Source organism: Cryptotermes secundus, unplaced genomic scaffold (assembly GCF_002891405.2).
Source record: "Cryptotermes secundus unplaced genomic scaffold, Csec_1.0 scaffold989, whole genome shotgun sequence".
Lineage (NCBI taxonomy): Eukaryota > Metazoa > Arthropoda > Insecta > Blattodea > Kalotermitidae > Cryptotermes > Cryptotermes secundus.
Genome location: NW_019738982.1, coordinates 340663 through 356633, shown reverse-complemented (window position 1 = coordinate 356633; position 15971 = coordinate 340663). Strand labels below are relative to the sequence as shown.

Genomic DNA, 15971 nt, shown 5'->3' with positions numbered 1-15971 from the left:
CTTGTCACTCACTGAACCTGTGGCCCGCCACTTTTTCAGAAGCCTGTTTACACACGACTTTGTGGGAACTGGCGAGTCAGGATATTTCTGACGAAACCTACGTGCGAATTTTCTGTAAATGTTTTTCCTTGCAATAGTTTCGACAATAAACACACGCTGTTTAATAGTGAACTTCATTTCCACCGTCTGTCGACAGCTGTAAACATTCCACTCCACTTCCACAGCAAGACAAAGACTGACTGTTTAATGCAACCTCGGGTTCCGATTATGCAACCATCGGCGTAGGAGCACTGCAGTCGCGGGGAGGAGTTGCATCCGTTCTGCGGTGGTATGACTCACGGCAAATTGCAGCCGCGGCGCGCACTTGATTGTACGCACTGTATTATTAGAAAAGTGATTCAAGGAATCTGAAGGCTGTCAACTGCAGGCCCTTAGTGTGTAACTGGATAACCGTACTGAAACTGAAGTCAACACATTTCAGAGAGGAACAGTAGAACTAGTGGCACACATGTGAACAGAAACATGTTTCACGTAGTATAGATTGAATATGTAAAATGTGGAAAGTGAAGCTGCGTTATTGACACAGAGACCTTCTCTCTCAGGACTGACAACCTTCAAATAAAGACCTTAGAAATCACATCAGAGCATAAGTATGTATGTAATAGGAAGTGCCATATAAATTGTCAGCATAACACATGCACAGAATGTCTTATAAATGTTCAGGATATCAAATCATGTCATATATGCTTAGAAATTTGTCAGGATAGAAGAATGTAACACACATTCACAATACATATACATTACTCATAATGCTGTAATTTAAATTTGGATCTGAATTCTTGGAGCTTCTTGAAGTGCCAAAAATCAATGCTGACCATATCATGTATGTTGAAAATAATTCCCCCACTTTCCACATCTTTTAGTCCATATAAGCAACAGACACCTGTGTGTGAGCAGTTTGCCCATGGTGGAACTGCATTTCAGACCATTCATTCATTCATTCATCCATCCATCCATCCATCAATGCCTGTACAGCCCTTTGTTGGGCCCTGGCCACAGTCTCAGTTTTGTAATCCTCAACACAGTCAGTAGGACTCCTTTGGCAGGGGATAAGCCCATTGCAAGGCTGCCACCTACACACAGGACAGAACAGACAGAATAAATGCACACAGATCCCACGATACCAGTGTCCAGGTGGGCGAAGACAGTTCATGCCTTAGGCTGTGCAGCCACTGTGATTGATATTCAGACAGTATACTGAATGTTTCAGGTATAGGGTCGATACATCAACTTCGGGATCACGAAGACTGGCCAGATCCTCCCGCAAGTACTGAAGATGAGGCTGTGTCACCTTTCAGCGATTCATACTGTGATTCCTCAGCCACAAATGAGCATGAGGAATGTCATTATCTCCATCCAGGTCTACATGGCAGAAACATGACTCCCAATGGCACATATGTTATTCGGAAAGGTCGGAAGAAGGACAGGAAGGCCGTGGAATGTGTGATACAAACCCCAGAACTTGTGGAGAGTGACCAGCAGCCCAGACTTGGGGACCTGAAGCGGTGCAGCTCAACATTTGACAACATCAAGTCCCTGCTCAGAGAAGGACTCCTAGAGGGACTGGATGAAGCTCCTCCAGACTTTTCCCCTCCAGCACCCCCAGGGCTTGTACGAGTTGTTTCTCTGCCTAGCTTGGCCAGTGAGGGTTCCCATCGCCATGAGTTCTTAAGTGGTCCACGCCATCATGTTAGGGATGACATTCATCACCGCTCCAAAGGTGATGTCCGTCGCCTTTCAAGAACACACGAACTGGCTGTCACCTTGGAGGAAGAGGAAGATTCGCCGTATAGCTTCAACCTAGGTGACGATTTCACAGAATCGGATGTGAATGAGGAAGAGAGAAGATTAATCGAACAGCTGGAGAAGCAGCAACTGAGTACAAGTTCAGAGTCGCTGCCTGTGGGAGACAGGCTTTTCCCTCAAGAATATCAGCTTAAAGAGATTAGAATGAACTGTGAATCAGTGTCCCATGTGCAAGATGATTCAATGGATTGTAGAGAGTCACAAAATCATTTTCAGCTTCATAAGAACAGAAATCCTAGCAGTTCTTCTGATGATATGCCTGAAGAAACAGAGACACGGAATTCTCAGGGCAGAAAGACATCTGGAGGTAAACAAAAACAGAAACATGCTACCACAGTAGAGTCAGATGCACAGTGGTCTACAGCTTCAGAAATGGGCAGCCATATCCGTGTGGTGCCTGTTGTGCCAAAGGATGAGTTCAATGGAATCTCAGACGGAGGTTCTGAGTGTGGAAAAGACATGTCAACAACAGTGGATGTGTCTGAACATGAATTCCCGCCCCTTCCACCATCTCCTGTTGAAGAGGATGATGACGAGTACTCAGAGATCCTGCATCCCAGTCCTGCTGAGACTCCAAATGATAAGGCCAGTACTCTGCCAGAACCTTTCTACCGCAGCCTTGAGCCGCCAGGCAGTGACCCTTGTGGCATGCGCTTCCTCAACCGGCCGTGCCCTCCGGAGCCTCCCCCACATCAGGAACCGATGTCCAGCCTCAAGACACGGTCCATGGATGCTGGTTTCAGCAAAGGCTACCACAACCACAGTTCCGGTTCCAGGAGAGAGGTGGGTTAGATTGTGGGCAGTAGAAATTATCATCAGATATCCAAAGTCATAAAGATTAAAAGAGACACAGAACTATAATTTTGCCTGTAGTTTTGTATGCGTGTGATCTTGCCCTCTTACATTAAGGAAATGACACAGACTGAGGGTGTTTGAGAACAGGGTGCTGATGGGGATGTTTAGATCTGAGACTGACTGGACAAAGGAGGAAATCACATAACGAGGAGCTTCATGGCCTGTACATCTTCATTAGATGTTATTGAGGTGATAAAATCAAGGATGAGATGGGCAGGACATGTGGCACATAGGAGAGAAAGGGAATGCATAGAAAGTTTTTGTAGGAAAATCTGAACTAAAGAGACCATTAGGAAGACCTAGGCATAGATGGGAGATAGAGCAGATGTTATGAAAGAGGTGGGAGGGTGTGTAATGGATTTTAATTTGTTTCGGGGTAGCAACCAATTGTGGACTCTTTGAATGTAGTAATGAACCTTCAAGTTCCATAAAATACTGGAAATTTCTTGAGTAGCTCATCACCTTAGTTTCTTAAGAGTGACTCCGCCCCAAGAAGTTAGCTGGTTGAGAGGCGAGTCAATTAGTATGAACAGATCCGAGGCACCAAGCACAGTAATGTGTCAGCTTTAGACATGAATAATTCCACATGGCTGACTCTATTGTGAACTGCAGCTAACGCTTTATTTACTTTTTGGGGCTTCTTATCATGCACACAGAATGTTCACATCTATATCACTAGTCCATAAAACACAGGTAAAATGTTGAATAAGTGACTGTAACAGGGTGCCACAAATGTCACCAGAATCATAAGTGGACAAAAAAGGAAGCAGAAATTCTCGCGTTTACTCACGTTTTTTTCACAGACTAACCCCCTTAGTTATCATAGGGGACAGCAGAAATATGGAAGAGAATGAGTGTCCTTTTGTCTGACAGTTTCACGAATAACTGACAGTGGCATTGGGGGTCTCTAAGAATATGTTCACGTCAAACTTTCTTCTAAATCATGTCAGAAGCCAGAGAAGATGCTTGTATCGCTAAGTAAATTTGGAGACTGGAATGAGACTTTTACAAATGTGACATAGGGTCATTAGCAATAATTGTTACTAGTATTTTATGTTGATCATATTTGGCGGTATCAGAAACAGCATTAAACTTAAAAAGCCCACTTATTTTATTTTTAGGCATAGGCAAGAGAGATGTGAGCCTGGAATGATGAAAAGGCGGCTCTAAAATGTCTCTACAATAATACTTTACAAAATATCTTTTTAATATTCCAGTATTTCAGTAGTAATGGATGCAAAGAGTACTAAATTTCAAGCTAATATAGTTTGCTTCTTCAACACAGGTTCCTCCAGAAAGACGGACATTACCATCAGAATTGCCAGGGCCTTTGCGGTGCCGAACATTCCAAAAGCGCTCCACGCAATCTCCACGAGAGGAAACGTTGCAAACGTCTTGTTCACTTCCCGAGACACCCATCTTTGCTAGAGGTTGTGATATTCCTCGGACCCCTCACCGCAGAGCCCCTGATATTCCAGGTGTGGCTCGAACAGCTCCCCGACCAGGTGGACTTGCCACAGGTGGCTACAGACGAACTGGGGCAGGCCCACTATTGGGTCATGGTACAGGTGTTGCACTGGGATCTGGAGGATTGAACCAGGCACTTGTGGGTGCTGAGCTTCTGCGACTGGCAGGTGGACCAGGTCGAGGCTGGTACCCAAGACATCGACAGCATCGCCCTGCCTCCATTGAGCATCTTGATCGCCTTGCACCTGGCCAGAGTCCAGGACACAGCACTCCTAGTCCCTGGGAGTTACGAGACACCAGGAAACCTCTTACACTGCCTCCAAATCTATCGCCCAAGTTCTTCCATCGTTCGCCACGTGAGGCACTCAGAAGAGTCACCAGCCTTCTGATCAGGAAAGGTAAGTCTCATAACCAGCCATTTTCTTTGTACAGCAGTAGGTCATGATGTATTCACACAGTGAAACAGAGTAATGTTGCTGTGGTATTGATTTCATGCCAAGGAGATAATGGTCATTCTCCTTACAGTTGGGCCCATTTTTGAGCCTTCTTTATGAAGTGAAGTAAGAATCACTTGTGTGGGGTTCATGTCTGTCGATATTCCATGATGTATTATCAGTGCTTATGCTCTTGGGACAGATCTGAGTTTCAGCCATACTTATCCACAGAATTATGCCTGATTTACGTAAAGCCATGAATGGATATCTCCATGTGTCCTATAAAAGCCTTCCACAGATTTTATTGAAAGCATTATGTAAGTCTCGTTTAATTTCCACATTTTTAAGTAAAAAAAAAAAGTAAAGCTATCCCTGTAACAGGCCGTGAGATGTTGAGGGTCCCACATTATCTAGACAGTCGGCTCAAAGATGGCAATAAGGTTGTCAGCATTATGTGTCGGCCGCCCTTTACTCCCAAGGAAAATTATTTGATTAATTCCTGGTACTCATTTCTGTTAGAGGCTGAGTTGACCCCAAGGCTATAGTGCAGCTGGAAGGATTAGGTCAACTGGAAAAAAAAATCCATGGCGTCATTGGGACTTGAACCCGCGACCTTCAGCTTGTAGCATAGTGCCTCTACCAACTATGCTACCACATGCCCCCATTTTTAAGTAATCTTAATAAAGTTAAGAGAATGCTGTTGGTAATTTTGTGCACTAAACTGAGGAGTACAGTGTTAGATTTGAAGTTGTGGTGGCGGCAAGCAGTATGATTTTGTTGATGATAACAAGGAACTGGCAAGCAGAGCAGTGCTTGCTGGTTTTATACCTGGCTTACATTTCTGATCAAATGATGGATGCAGTGTGTTCATTTGAAACATCATGATTTTCCCAAATTGCATTTTGTTGCAGTCAAGGCAACTGTCTTGTTATCGGTAACACTGACTCGATAATAAACTGAAAGCAGAATGGCCCAAGCAGTGATTTGCCTGACCTGTATTCAGGAGATTTGTTGAATTGAATCAGAGGGAGGAGAGGAGCTGAGCTTTTGTGTTACTTCTCTGACCCTCCAGACAACATCAAAAGCCTGGTTCTGCCTTCACTGTTCGTAGCGCACCACTGCAGAGCTAGTGCACTTGCTAGCTCTGAACTGGATACCATATTACGAGGGAGAGTCAGTAAATAGGTCACAAATGGATATTAAACTTAAAACATTATATTTGAACTTAGAAAAAACATTTATTTCTCGACATATCCTCCACCAACACTGATACCCTTACTTGTCCCAGCGCCTTACCATTGCCTCGAAGCCTGCAGCATGAAAGTCTTTTCACTGTTGTCTCAGCCACTTCTACACCTCCAATTCAACCTGTTCATCATCAGCAAAGTGTTTGCCAACAGGGTGGTTTCTAGCAGACCAAACAGACGTGACAGACACTTCCCATCATAAACAGAAAACATGTCTTATGAATATCATTTGCATTGAGTCCGTTTGCCTACAGAAAAACGCACAACAGAATGCCGCTTATCAGTAGTACAATCTCAAGCATGGTCATCATTTTGACTACTAAAACCAGCCTCTGAACATGCACATCTGCTACCTACACTCTCTTGAAGCTGGACTGTGCTGCTTCCTAGTGATACACATAGAAAAACTATTATGTCCATTGCAGATGTTTTACTTCAATTTGTGACCTATTTACTGATTCTCCCTTGTAAATAGGTCTCAAGCTGATTATGGCTATTCTTTTGGACTTTGTCCATTTTTCCTGTTTATTTAGAAAAAACTGTTTTGAAATTTGATTATGTTTCTGTTATCAGGTAAGCAAGTACTCTAATCTGTTGGGTCTCAACTTATATCAATCAAATCCACAAACTGTATGTTAAATTTACAGATGGAACAAGAGTTGATATGTGAACCAGAATTTGAATATATATATTTTCCAAATTTTAAAACACATATTTTTGCAAATGCCTGTTTTGTGATATTACAGTTATTGCACATACAAATATATTTTCCCACACCACCATTGCTGAACTTAAGAAATGAAAATTTTGTGCTTTAGGGTTTCAGAAACAGTGAATTAAATCACATTGCATTGTATAAAATATTCAGCATATTAAGAGTTGTTTCATGTAGGTCTGTAGTCTACAAAGGTAAAAATGTAAAGCTATCCCTGTAACAGACTGTGAAGGCGACATGGTTGTGAGATGTCGAGACTCCCACATCTGCTAGACAGTCACCTCACAGATGGTGGTGAGGTTGTCGGCCTTACTCACCAGCTGCCCTTTACACCCAGGAAGATTCCTGGTTTATATTTCTGTTAGAGGCTGGATCAACCCCAGGGCAGTAGTAACGCTGGAAGGTTTAGGTCAACTGAAAAATTCAGCTGACCTCATCAGGTATCGAATCCAATGCCTTCCGGCCTGTAGTATAGTGCCTCACCCACTATGCTACCGCATGCCCTGTCTGTAGTCTACAGTACATGCATTTTTTTTTATATTTTTTTATTGCTAAGAAATCTAATAAGTTTTATTTGTGCTTCATGTAACATAGTAACTATTTTGCAGTGGTTTGAAGAGACATGAAATTTATTCCTCATTAGTTATTAACTGTCTTATGTGCAACTAGCTTTTTAAAGCGCTTAAAAGTTGTACACTTTAAGATCTCTTCTACATCAAGACAGCAGCACACACAACTTATGTAAAACAGAATCAGACTAGCTTAGCAAACATTCATAAGAGCTACATACTACACAATAAGAGGAACCACCCATCATCATAGGACACCTGGCTGCACAGATGAGGGCATACCCCAGAAATTGAACATACATATGGAAGTACAGGGTTTCATCAAAAAATACATATGGAAGTACAGGGTTTCATCAAAAAGTGTAGACACACCTGAACATGACCAATGTTGGTTGAAACATGTAGCATGCATACACCAGCGATGTAGAAGAGATTCAAAGTTTAAAATTTCTAAAAGGTTTTAAAAAGCAAGTTGTGTTTAAGTAAAGTAAAAGTAAAGCTATCCCTGTAACAGGCTGATAAGGTTGCGAGATGTTGAGGTTCCCACATTTTCTAGACAGTCGGCAGCAGGGTTGTCAGCCTTACATGCTGGCCGCCCTTTACCCCCAAGAATATTTCGAGAAAATTCCTGGTACTATTTTCTGTTAAAGGCTGAGTCGACCCCAGGGTCATAGTGCGGCTGGAAGGATTAGGTCAATTGCATTTGCGTGTAAGACAGTTAATAACTGACAAGTGATGTTACAATATAATGCCGTAAACCCTTGCTGATCCGATTACAGTTCAGAGCAACATATGAAAAATGCTGTTCACAGTTGAGTACATACTTTAAAAGACACATGGCGTTCAGGAAGGCATATGAGTTGCTTTGTTATATCTTTGACAATTTCTACAAATCTGCATCATTATGTTCAAAACAACACAAATTCCAAGTCTTCTGTCAATGAATGAATCTATTTTCTTTTTATAGTTATTAAATAAAGGCTCTACAGTGATATTTATTATTTATTTTCATTAGTACTATTTATAAAGCTATACACCCACTCCCCCATACATCATCATGGCATAGTGCTTAATTAGTTAGGCACAGGGACAAATTTACCTTGCTACTTATACTATATCATTAAATTTTCCTTTTATATGTGATTATGGTTTTATTTTGCTTCACTAATTTGGATTATCACTTACTTGGGATGACTTCTCCCCTCACCCCCAGTTACTCTGGATTAACAGGGGTTTACAGTATTATGAACAGACATGAAATGTTCATTGTGGATCCCTAGTACCAAATTTCATTGAAATTCGTTCTGTTACTTTTACAGTTGTAACACATGGACAGATGCATATCAGGCAGTTGACTCTGTCTCCATAGGCATCCGCACCTATTAGTATCAAGAAGAAATAGCTTTCAGTAACAGTTTCGTCTTTCCAGTGTTTGTATTCTCATAGCCAGAGCTGAGTGTGCAGGTTTAGCTGTCAGGACTAGAGCCCATTGAATCTTGAGGGTTCATGTTTTTGGGAGGGAATCTGGCAACCCTATTGGCTATTATCCCACTCCATGTTCATCCAGTCATGGCTTCACCCCTGACACCATTGATTTTTGTAGGGCTGTAGGTGGGTGAGAACATTTCACATTTGCAAAACAAAAAAAAAAAATAGATATCAGCGTTTCAGCATTTGGGTGCCCCTCAGATTGCGTTGCTGTAAAACCGTAGTTCATTTTGTGTGCGTATGCATGCACGCACGCATGCGTGCGCGTGCACACACACACACTTGATGGAGCATCAGTGGCTGCTGTACCGAGTGGAGCCAGTTGGACTCCACACCCACTAAGCAAATTACTTTTGGAGCTGATCCCTTCTTGAGGAGAAGCCAAATCTGCAGGTACTCAAGAGTTTCCCAGCATTCTATGGAACCTGAAGGTTCATCACCGTGTTCACAAGAGCCCTCCACTGGTCCCTATCCTGAGCCAGATCAATCCATACCATCCAATACTATCTCTCTAAGATAAATTTTAATATTGTCCACCCACGTACGCCTTGATCTTCCCAGTGGTCGCTTTCCTTCTGGCTTTCCCACCAATATCCTATATGCATTCCTTTTCTCCCCCATTTGTGCTACATGCCCTGCCCACCTCATCCTCCTTGACTTGATCATTCTAATTATACTTGGAGAGGAGTACAAGTTATGAAGCCTCTCATTATGCAGTTTTCTCCAACCTCCTGTCATGTCATCCCTCTTTGGTCCAAATATTCTCCTCAACATCCTGTTGTCAAACACCCTCGGTCTCTATTCCTCCTTTAATGTCAGAGACCACCTTTCATAAACCTTACAGAACCACAGTCAAAATTATAGTTTTGTATATTCTAAATTTTATGTTTTTGGACAGCAGATGAGAAGACGAAAGGTTCTGGACTGAATGGTAGCAAGCATTACCCGAGTTTAGTCTCCTCTTAATTTCCTCCTCAATCAGGTTTTGACTTGTTATCATTATTCACAAATATCTGAGCTGTGCCACATTTTCAAAACATCAGTTTTCTGTCATTATGTCATGATTTTGCGCTGCAGTTTGGTGATGAGACAGTAACATATACTTAGTTTTCTCTGTGTAAACTTCTAGACCAACCTCTTTACTAGTGCCAGTTAAAGTTTGTGTCTCTTTCTTTGTGGTGTGTATATTATCACCCAGTAGATTCACATCATCGGCATAGACCAACAGCTGATGTGTCTAGTTTAATTTCAGTTCCACCTGGTTTTCTTGGACCTTCCTAATTGCATATTCTAAAGCAAAGTTAAAAAGGAGTGGCAGTGTTTTAGACCATTCTGGACAGGAAATTTATCAGACAAATGTATACCTATATGGACTTCACTATAAGTTTTGTTTAAACACATTTTAATCAGCTTAACCTGTTTCATTGGTATCCCAAATTGTCAGAATATTGTACAATACTTCCCTCCTAACTGAATCATAGGCTTTCTTGAAGTCTACAAATAGCTGATGTACTGTCTCATTGTATCCCATTTTTTCTCCAATATCTGACGAATGTAAGAGATCTGGTATGTAGTTGATCTGTTATGTCGAAACCCACATTGATGATCCCCAATAATTTCATCTATATATGGACTTAACCTTGAGAGAAGAATATTAGACAAAATTTTGTGTGAAGTTGATAGCAGTGATAATTATTACAGTCAGTTTTATCACCCTTCTTGTGAACTGGTACAATAATAGATTCCATACACTGATCATTGATCCTTATGCCAAATAGAAGTAATTAGCTTATGGATCTTAGAACGTAATATTCTCCTCCTGCTTGAAAAAGTTCTGCCTGAATTTGATCACTACCTAGCGATTTATACCTTTTCAATTTTGCAATAGCACTTTCAACCGCAAAAGGGCTGGGATCAGGTATTAACGGCTCAGCTCTGTGCATTTCTATCTGCCTAACATCACTGACCCTCTGTATGAGGGTAAGTCAATAAATAAGTTACAAATGGATATAGAACTTAAACAACTAAGGGTACTGATTTGAAAAATGCTTTTATTTCTCAACATAATCTCCCTGTACATTGAGGCACTTGTCCCATCGTTTCACAAGCCCCTGAAAACCAGCAACATAAAATTCTTTGGTCTGCAGAGGGAACCAGGCATTGACTTCCCTTTCTTCAACTTCATCGTCGGGAAAATGTTCAGCCAAAAGATGTTGTTTAAGAGGGTCGTAAATACCGACTCCTACTTTAACAGCCTCAGGAAACTTCGTAAGGCCATTCAACAGAAGCCACCAGGTCTCCTCACCAGAGGCGTGTAGCTCTTGCATGACGTGTGTCCCCATACTGCCAACAAGACAAATGAGACGCTGCGAAGTTTCAAGTGGGAAGTCCTGGAGCATCCTCCATATAGCCCCGACCTTGCTCCAAGCAACTCCTATTTGTTCGGCCCTCTTCAACATCATCTTTCAGCTGAACATTTTCCTGACGATGAAGCTGTAGAAAGGGAAGTCACTGCCTGGTTCCGACAGCAGCCCAAAAAATTTTATGCTGCTGGTTTTCAGGGGCTTGTGAAACGATGGGACAAGTGCCTCAGTGTATAGTGAGATCATGTTGATAAATAAAGGAATTTTTCATATCAGTACTCTTATTTGTTTAAGTTCTACTCGTATATCCATTTGTATCTTACTTACTGACTTACCTACGTACATCCAGTAACTGAGAGAAGTTGTTCTTTCACCTATTCAAAATGTTGTGAGAATCTGCAAGCAGATCACCATTCTCATCCTTCACTAAGTTAATTCTAGGTTAGTAACCTCCTTTAAAGTAATTTATTCCTCTATACAGGTCTCTAATGTTCTTGTTCTTACTTTTCATTGCAATCTCATTAATTTTGTCTTTCTCATATTCCCTCTTTTTGTTCCTGAAATGCCTGCTGGTTTCGTATCTCATATTGTTCACATTATTTCTCTTGCATCCTGCAACCATTGCAATTTGGCTTGTTTTCTTTTGTCTAGTAATTTTGAGCATCCTTCATCGAACCAAGGCTTATGCTTCTTCAGTTCATAATAACCTAGACTCTCCTTTGCAGAAATTTTTATATTCTCTCTAATAGTTTCCCACGCTTTATTAACATCCACCTCAGTTTCCACGTTTTCCAAGGCCTTGAACCTATTTGAGATTTCAACACGATACTGCCCTTTACCTTATAATGCATTTAATTTCTTGAGATTGAACCTCTACATATGGACTCTGTGTGTTGTTTGTTTGCTTTCCGCCAGTCTTCCCCCCCCCCCCCCNAGTCACCCCCCCCCCCCACACACACACACACACATATGTGTGTGTGTGTGTGTGTGTGTGTGTGTGTGTACGTGCGCGCGCGCGTGTGTAGATTCTAGATGGTTCTGACGATGGTGGATGACACACAGAATTACTGGGTTTTTGGACTATTTCCATCGTTTTTAGGTAACAGAGGACACGACATTTTGGAAACTGGCCCATAGGCCCATAGGGTTGTGAGACGTTGAGGGTCCCACATTATCTAGACAATCGGCTCAAAGGTGGCGGTAAGGTTGTCAGCCTTACGCGCCGGCCGCGCTTTACTCCCCAGGAAAATTATTTAATTAATTCCTGGTACTCATTTCTGTTTGAGGCTGAGTAAACCCCAGGGCCTAGTACGGCTGGAAGGATTAGGTCAACTGAAAAAATCCAATGACCTCCTTGGGACTTGAACCCCCGACATTCCGGCTTGTAGCATAGCCCCTCAACCAACTACGCTACCGCATAATGAATGCAATCTACACAACCCCCTTCCCGTCTCTTTAAGGTCCATTTTAATAATATTGTGACGTGTTGCGCAATGGAGGACACCCCCCTCCCTCTCCAGCAGTGACGTGGCGGGCGAGTCAGCGCTCCGTCCCCCCCCCCTCCGCACTGTGACGTGGCACGCAACGGGGCTGTTGACGCGGGCAACAGGCAACAGCGAACGGAATAAAAGCCGGCTGAGCAGTAAGCGAGATTGAGTGTGTGATCAGAAGTGNATTACTGGGTTTTTGGACTATTTCCATCGTTTTTAGGTAACAGAGGACACGACATTTTGGAAACTGGCCCATAGGCCCATAGGGTTGTGAGACGTTGAGGGTCCCACATTATCTAGACAATCGGCTCAAAGGTGGCGGTAAGGTTGTCAGCCTTACGCGCCGGCCGCGCTTTACTCCCCAGGAAAATTATTTAATTAATTCCTGGTACTCATTTCTGTTTGAGGCTGAGTAAACCCCAGGGCCTAGTACGGCTGGAAGGATTAGGTCAACTGAAAAAATCCAATGACCTCCTTGGGACTTGAACCCCCGACATTCCGGCTTGTAGCATAGCCCCTCAACCAACTACGCTACCGCATAATGAATGCAATCTACACAACCCCCTTCCCGTCTCTTTAAGGTCCATTTTAATAATATTGTGACGTGTTGCGCAATGGAGGACACCCCCCTCCCTCTCCAGCAGTGACGTGGCGGGCGAGTCAGCGCTCCGTCCCCCCCCCCTCCGCACTGTGACGTGGCACGCAACGGGGCTGTTGACGCGGGCAACAGGCAACAGCGAACGGAATAAAAGCCGGCTGAGCAGTAAGCGAGATTGAGTGTGTGATCAGAAGTGACACAGCTGGAGTATAGCAGCAGTCGCGGAAAGAAGAACCGGACGTGTGTGTAATTGGGAGTGTGTGTTACAGGGAGACCNGCCTTACGCGCCGGCCGCGCTTTACTCCCCAGGAAAATTATTTAATTAATTCCTGGTACTCATTTCTGTTTGAGGCTGAGTAAACCCCAGGGCCTAGTACGGCTGGAAGGATTAGGTCAACTGAAAAAATCCAATGACCTCCTTGGGACTTGAACCCCCGACATTCCGGCTTGTAGCATAGCCCCTCAACCAACTACGCTACCGCATAATGAATGCAATCTACACAACCCCCTTCCCGTCTCTTTAAGGTCCATTTTAATAATATTGTGACGTGTTGCGCAATGGAGGACACCCCCCTCCCTCTCCAGCAGTGACGTGGCGGGCGAGTCAGCGCTCCGTCCCCCCCCCCTCCGCACTGTGACGTGGCACGCAACGGGGCTGTTGACGCGGGCAACAGGCAACAGCGAACGGAATAAAAGCCGGCTGAGCAGTAAGCGAGATTGAGTGTGTGATCAGAAGTGACACAGCTGGAGTATAGCAGCAGTCGCGGAAAGAAGAACCGGACGTGTGTGTAATTGGGAGTGTGTGTTACAGGGAGACCTGTATAGCTCCCGTATCGTAATTAATACATGTAGACTACTGAGGACAGAGTGAAGAGATTATTGCGAATAGGGTTATAAAGTGTGAAACCCCGCAACTGTGTTATAATTAATTGTAGCCGATACTTGTAGGTTGTTAAATAAACCAATTAACAATCTGAACGGCGTCTTCAATAACGAAACACGTTACATTTGGTGTCAGAAGTGGGATTGGACTTACACACGTGACCAACACGTTTCAGTAGCAAAACACGTTACAGTATATTTCATATATCTCTCTGTCTTCCAAGTGGTCTCTTCACGTCACGTTTCTGACAAAAAAATTGCTTTCTTTTCTCCCATGCATTGCCCGTCTCATTTTCATCGTGATTCGTAGTAATAACATTTTTTGAAGAGTATAAATTATGAAGTTCATTATGCAAATTTTGCCCCACTCACCTGCCCCTCCTCTTAGATGGAAATATTTCCGTCAGCACCCTGTTCCAAAGTTCTCTCCCTTCCCGTATTATGGCAAAACTTCGCACCCATACAAAAAACCACTGGGTAAAAATTATAGTGTTGTGTGTTTTAATGATCATATTTTTATATAACGTGCGAAAGGGTAAAGTATTCTGAAATATGAAGAATGCCGTCTTCTGGGATTTGGCGCCCTGTAGATCTTGTGTGANTTTTTTGCACGCACAGAAACTAACTCCGGCCCACCGCTATGATTTCCATTTTAGTTCCCGACATAGCCCCTAGTCCACGCACTGTAACAGACTGTAAATACATTATTGTGTGGTGTGCTGCCATCTCTCAGAGACGCGTGCAAACTGTTGGTTTTACCCGCGTGATCGACCGTGACAGTGAAAGATGAATGTGATGCTGTGCGGACGGGGTGTGGCTAGTCGCCATTCCGTCCCAGCGCTGCGTCGAGGGCGATAACCCGTCTCACGTTGCGAACCCAGCATATTAAATGCTGCGACAGGCGCACATACCCGAACTGACGCTTGGCGTTGGCAGATTCAGCCTGTACCTCACAGGAAACACATTATGTCTCCGCTAAAAAGCCCAACTGGTTTATGTTGTTTGGGGAAACAGTCGCTATTTATTGTGAGAACCATAGGGAACACACAGATACACTTTGTTTCAGAACGCAGTATGTATAAGAATTCAGTTCTTACCTCACAGGAAACACATCAAGTCTCCGCTACAAAACCCAGCCGGTTAATGTTATTTGGAGAAACAGTCTCTGTTTATTGTGAGAACCATAGGCAACACACAGTTACAATTTGTTGCAGAACGCAGTATATAATTCAGTTCGTACCTCACAAGAAGCACCACATTACGTCTCCGCTACAAAGCCCAACCGGTTAACGCTGTTTGGGGAAACAGTCGCTGTTTATTGTGAGAACCATACGGAACACACAAATGCACTCTGTGGGCAGAATGCAGGGTTTTAGTATGCTAGAGAAGTTGGTACCTATACAACCACTGGCCTTTAAAAGAATTTTCTAGTTTCGAAAAACTGTTTATTGTATTTATATACCGAGACGTGGGATAGCTACGAGCTAGGGGCTGAACGGCCTGGGTTCGGTTCCTTGCATGAGCATGATATTTTTTTCTTCTCCACTGCTTCTGGCGCCCTATCCAATGGGTGCCAGGAGATCTTTCCTCGGGACTAAAGCGGTCGGGGCGTGAAGCTGACCACTCACTTCCATCTAGTGCCCAGATCGAGAAGAGTAAAGCTATACGTTCTCTCTGCAATATGGCATTGGCGCTTAATTAAGCACGGGGACAGTTTTGCTCATATATTGTATTATGATTCGAAAAAGAGGGAATTAACCGGAGAGCGGAGAAAGTGCGTAATGAGGAGATTAATAATTTTCACCGAATATTGTTAAAGACGATTAAGTCAACTGGGGTAAGGTGTGTCATGTAGCACGCATGGAAGAGATGGGGCGTTACTATTAAAACCGTTGTTACTGAAATAGAGTGGGGCGGTGGGGACTGGATTGATCTGACTCCGGATAGGGACCCGTGGATGGCTCTTATGTACACGGTAATGAACCTTCCGGCTCAAT

General features: G+C 43.3%; 1 protein-coding gene across 1 annotated transcript in view; it reads left to right on the top strand.

Annotated features, from left to right (window-relative positions):
• LOC111871533 overlaps positions 1 to 15971 on the top strand; it is a 136919-nt gene that overhangs the window by 40771 nt on the left and 80177 nt on the right. The window contains exons 13-14 of the mRNA XM_023864701.1: positions 1271 to 2649; positions 4007 to 4586. Coding sequence (XP_023720469.1) covers positions 1271 to 2649; positions 4007 to 4586 — 1959 coding nt within the window. The remainder of the gene's footprint in view (positions 1 to 1270; positions 2650 to 4006; positions 4587 to 15971) is intronic.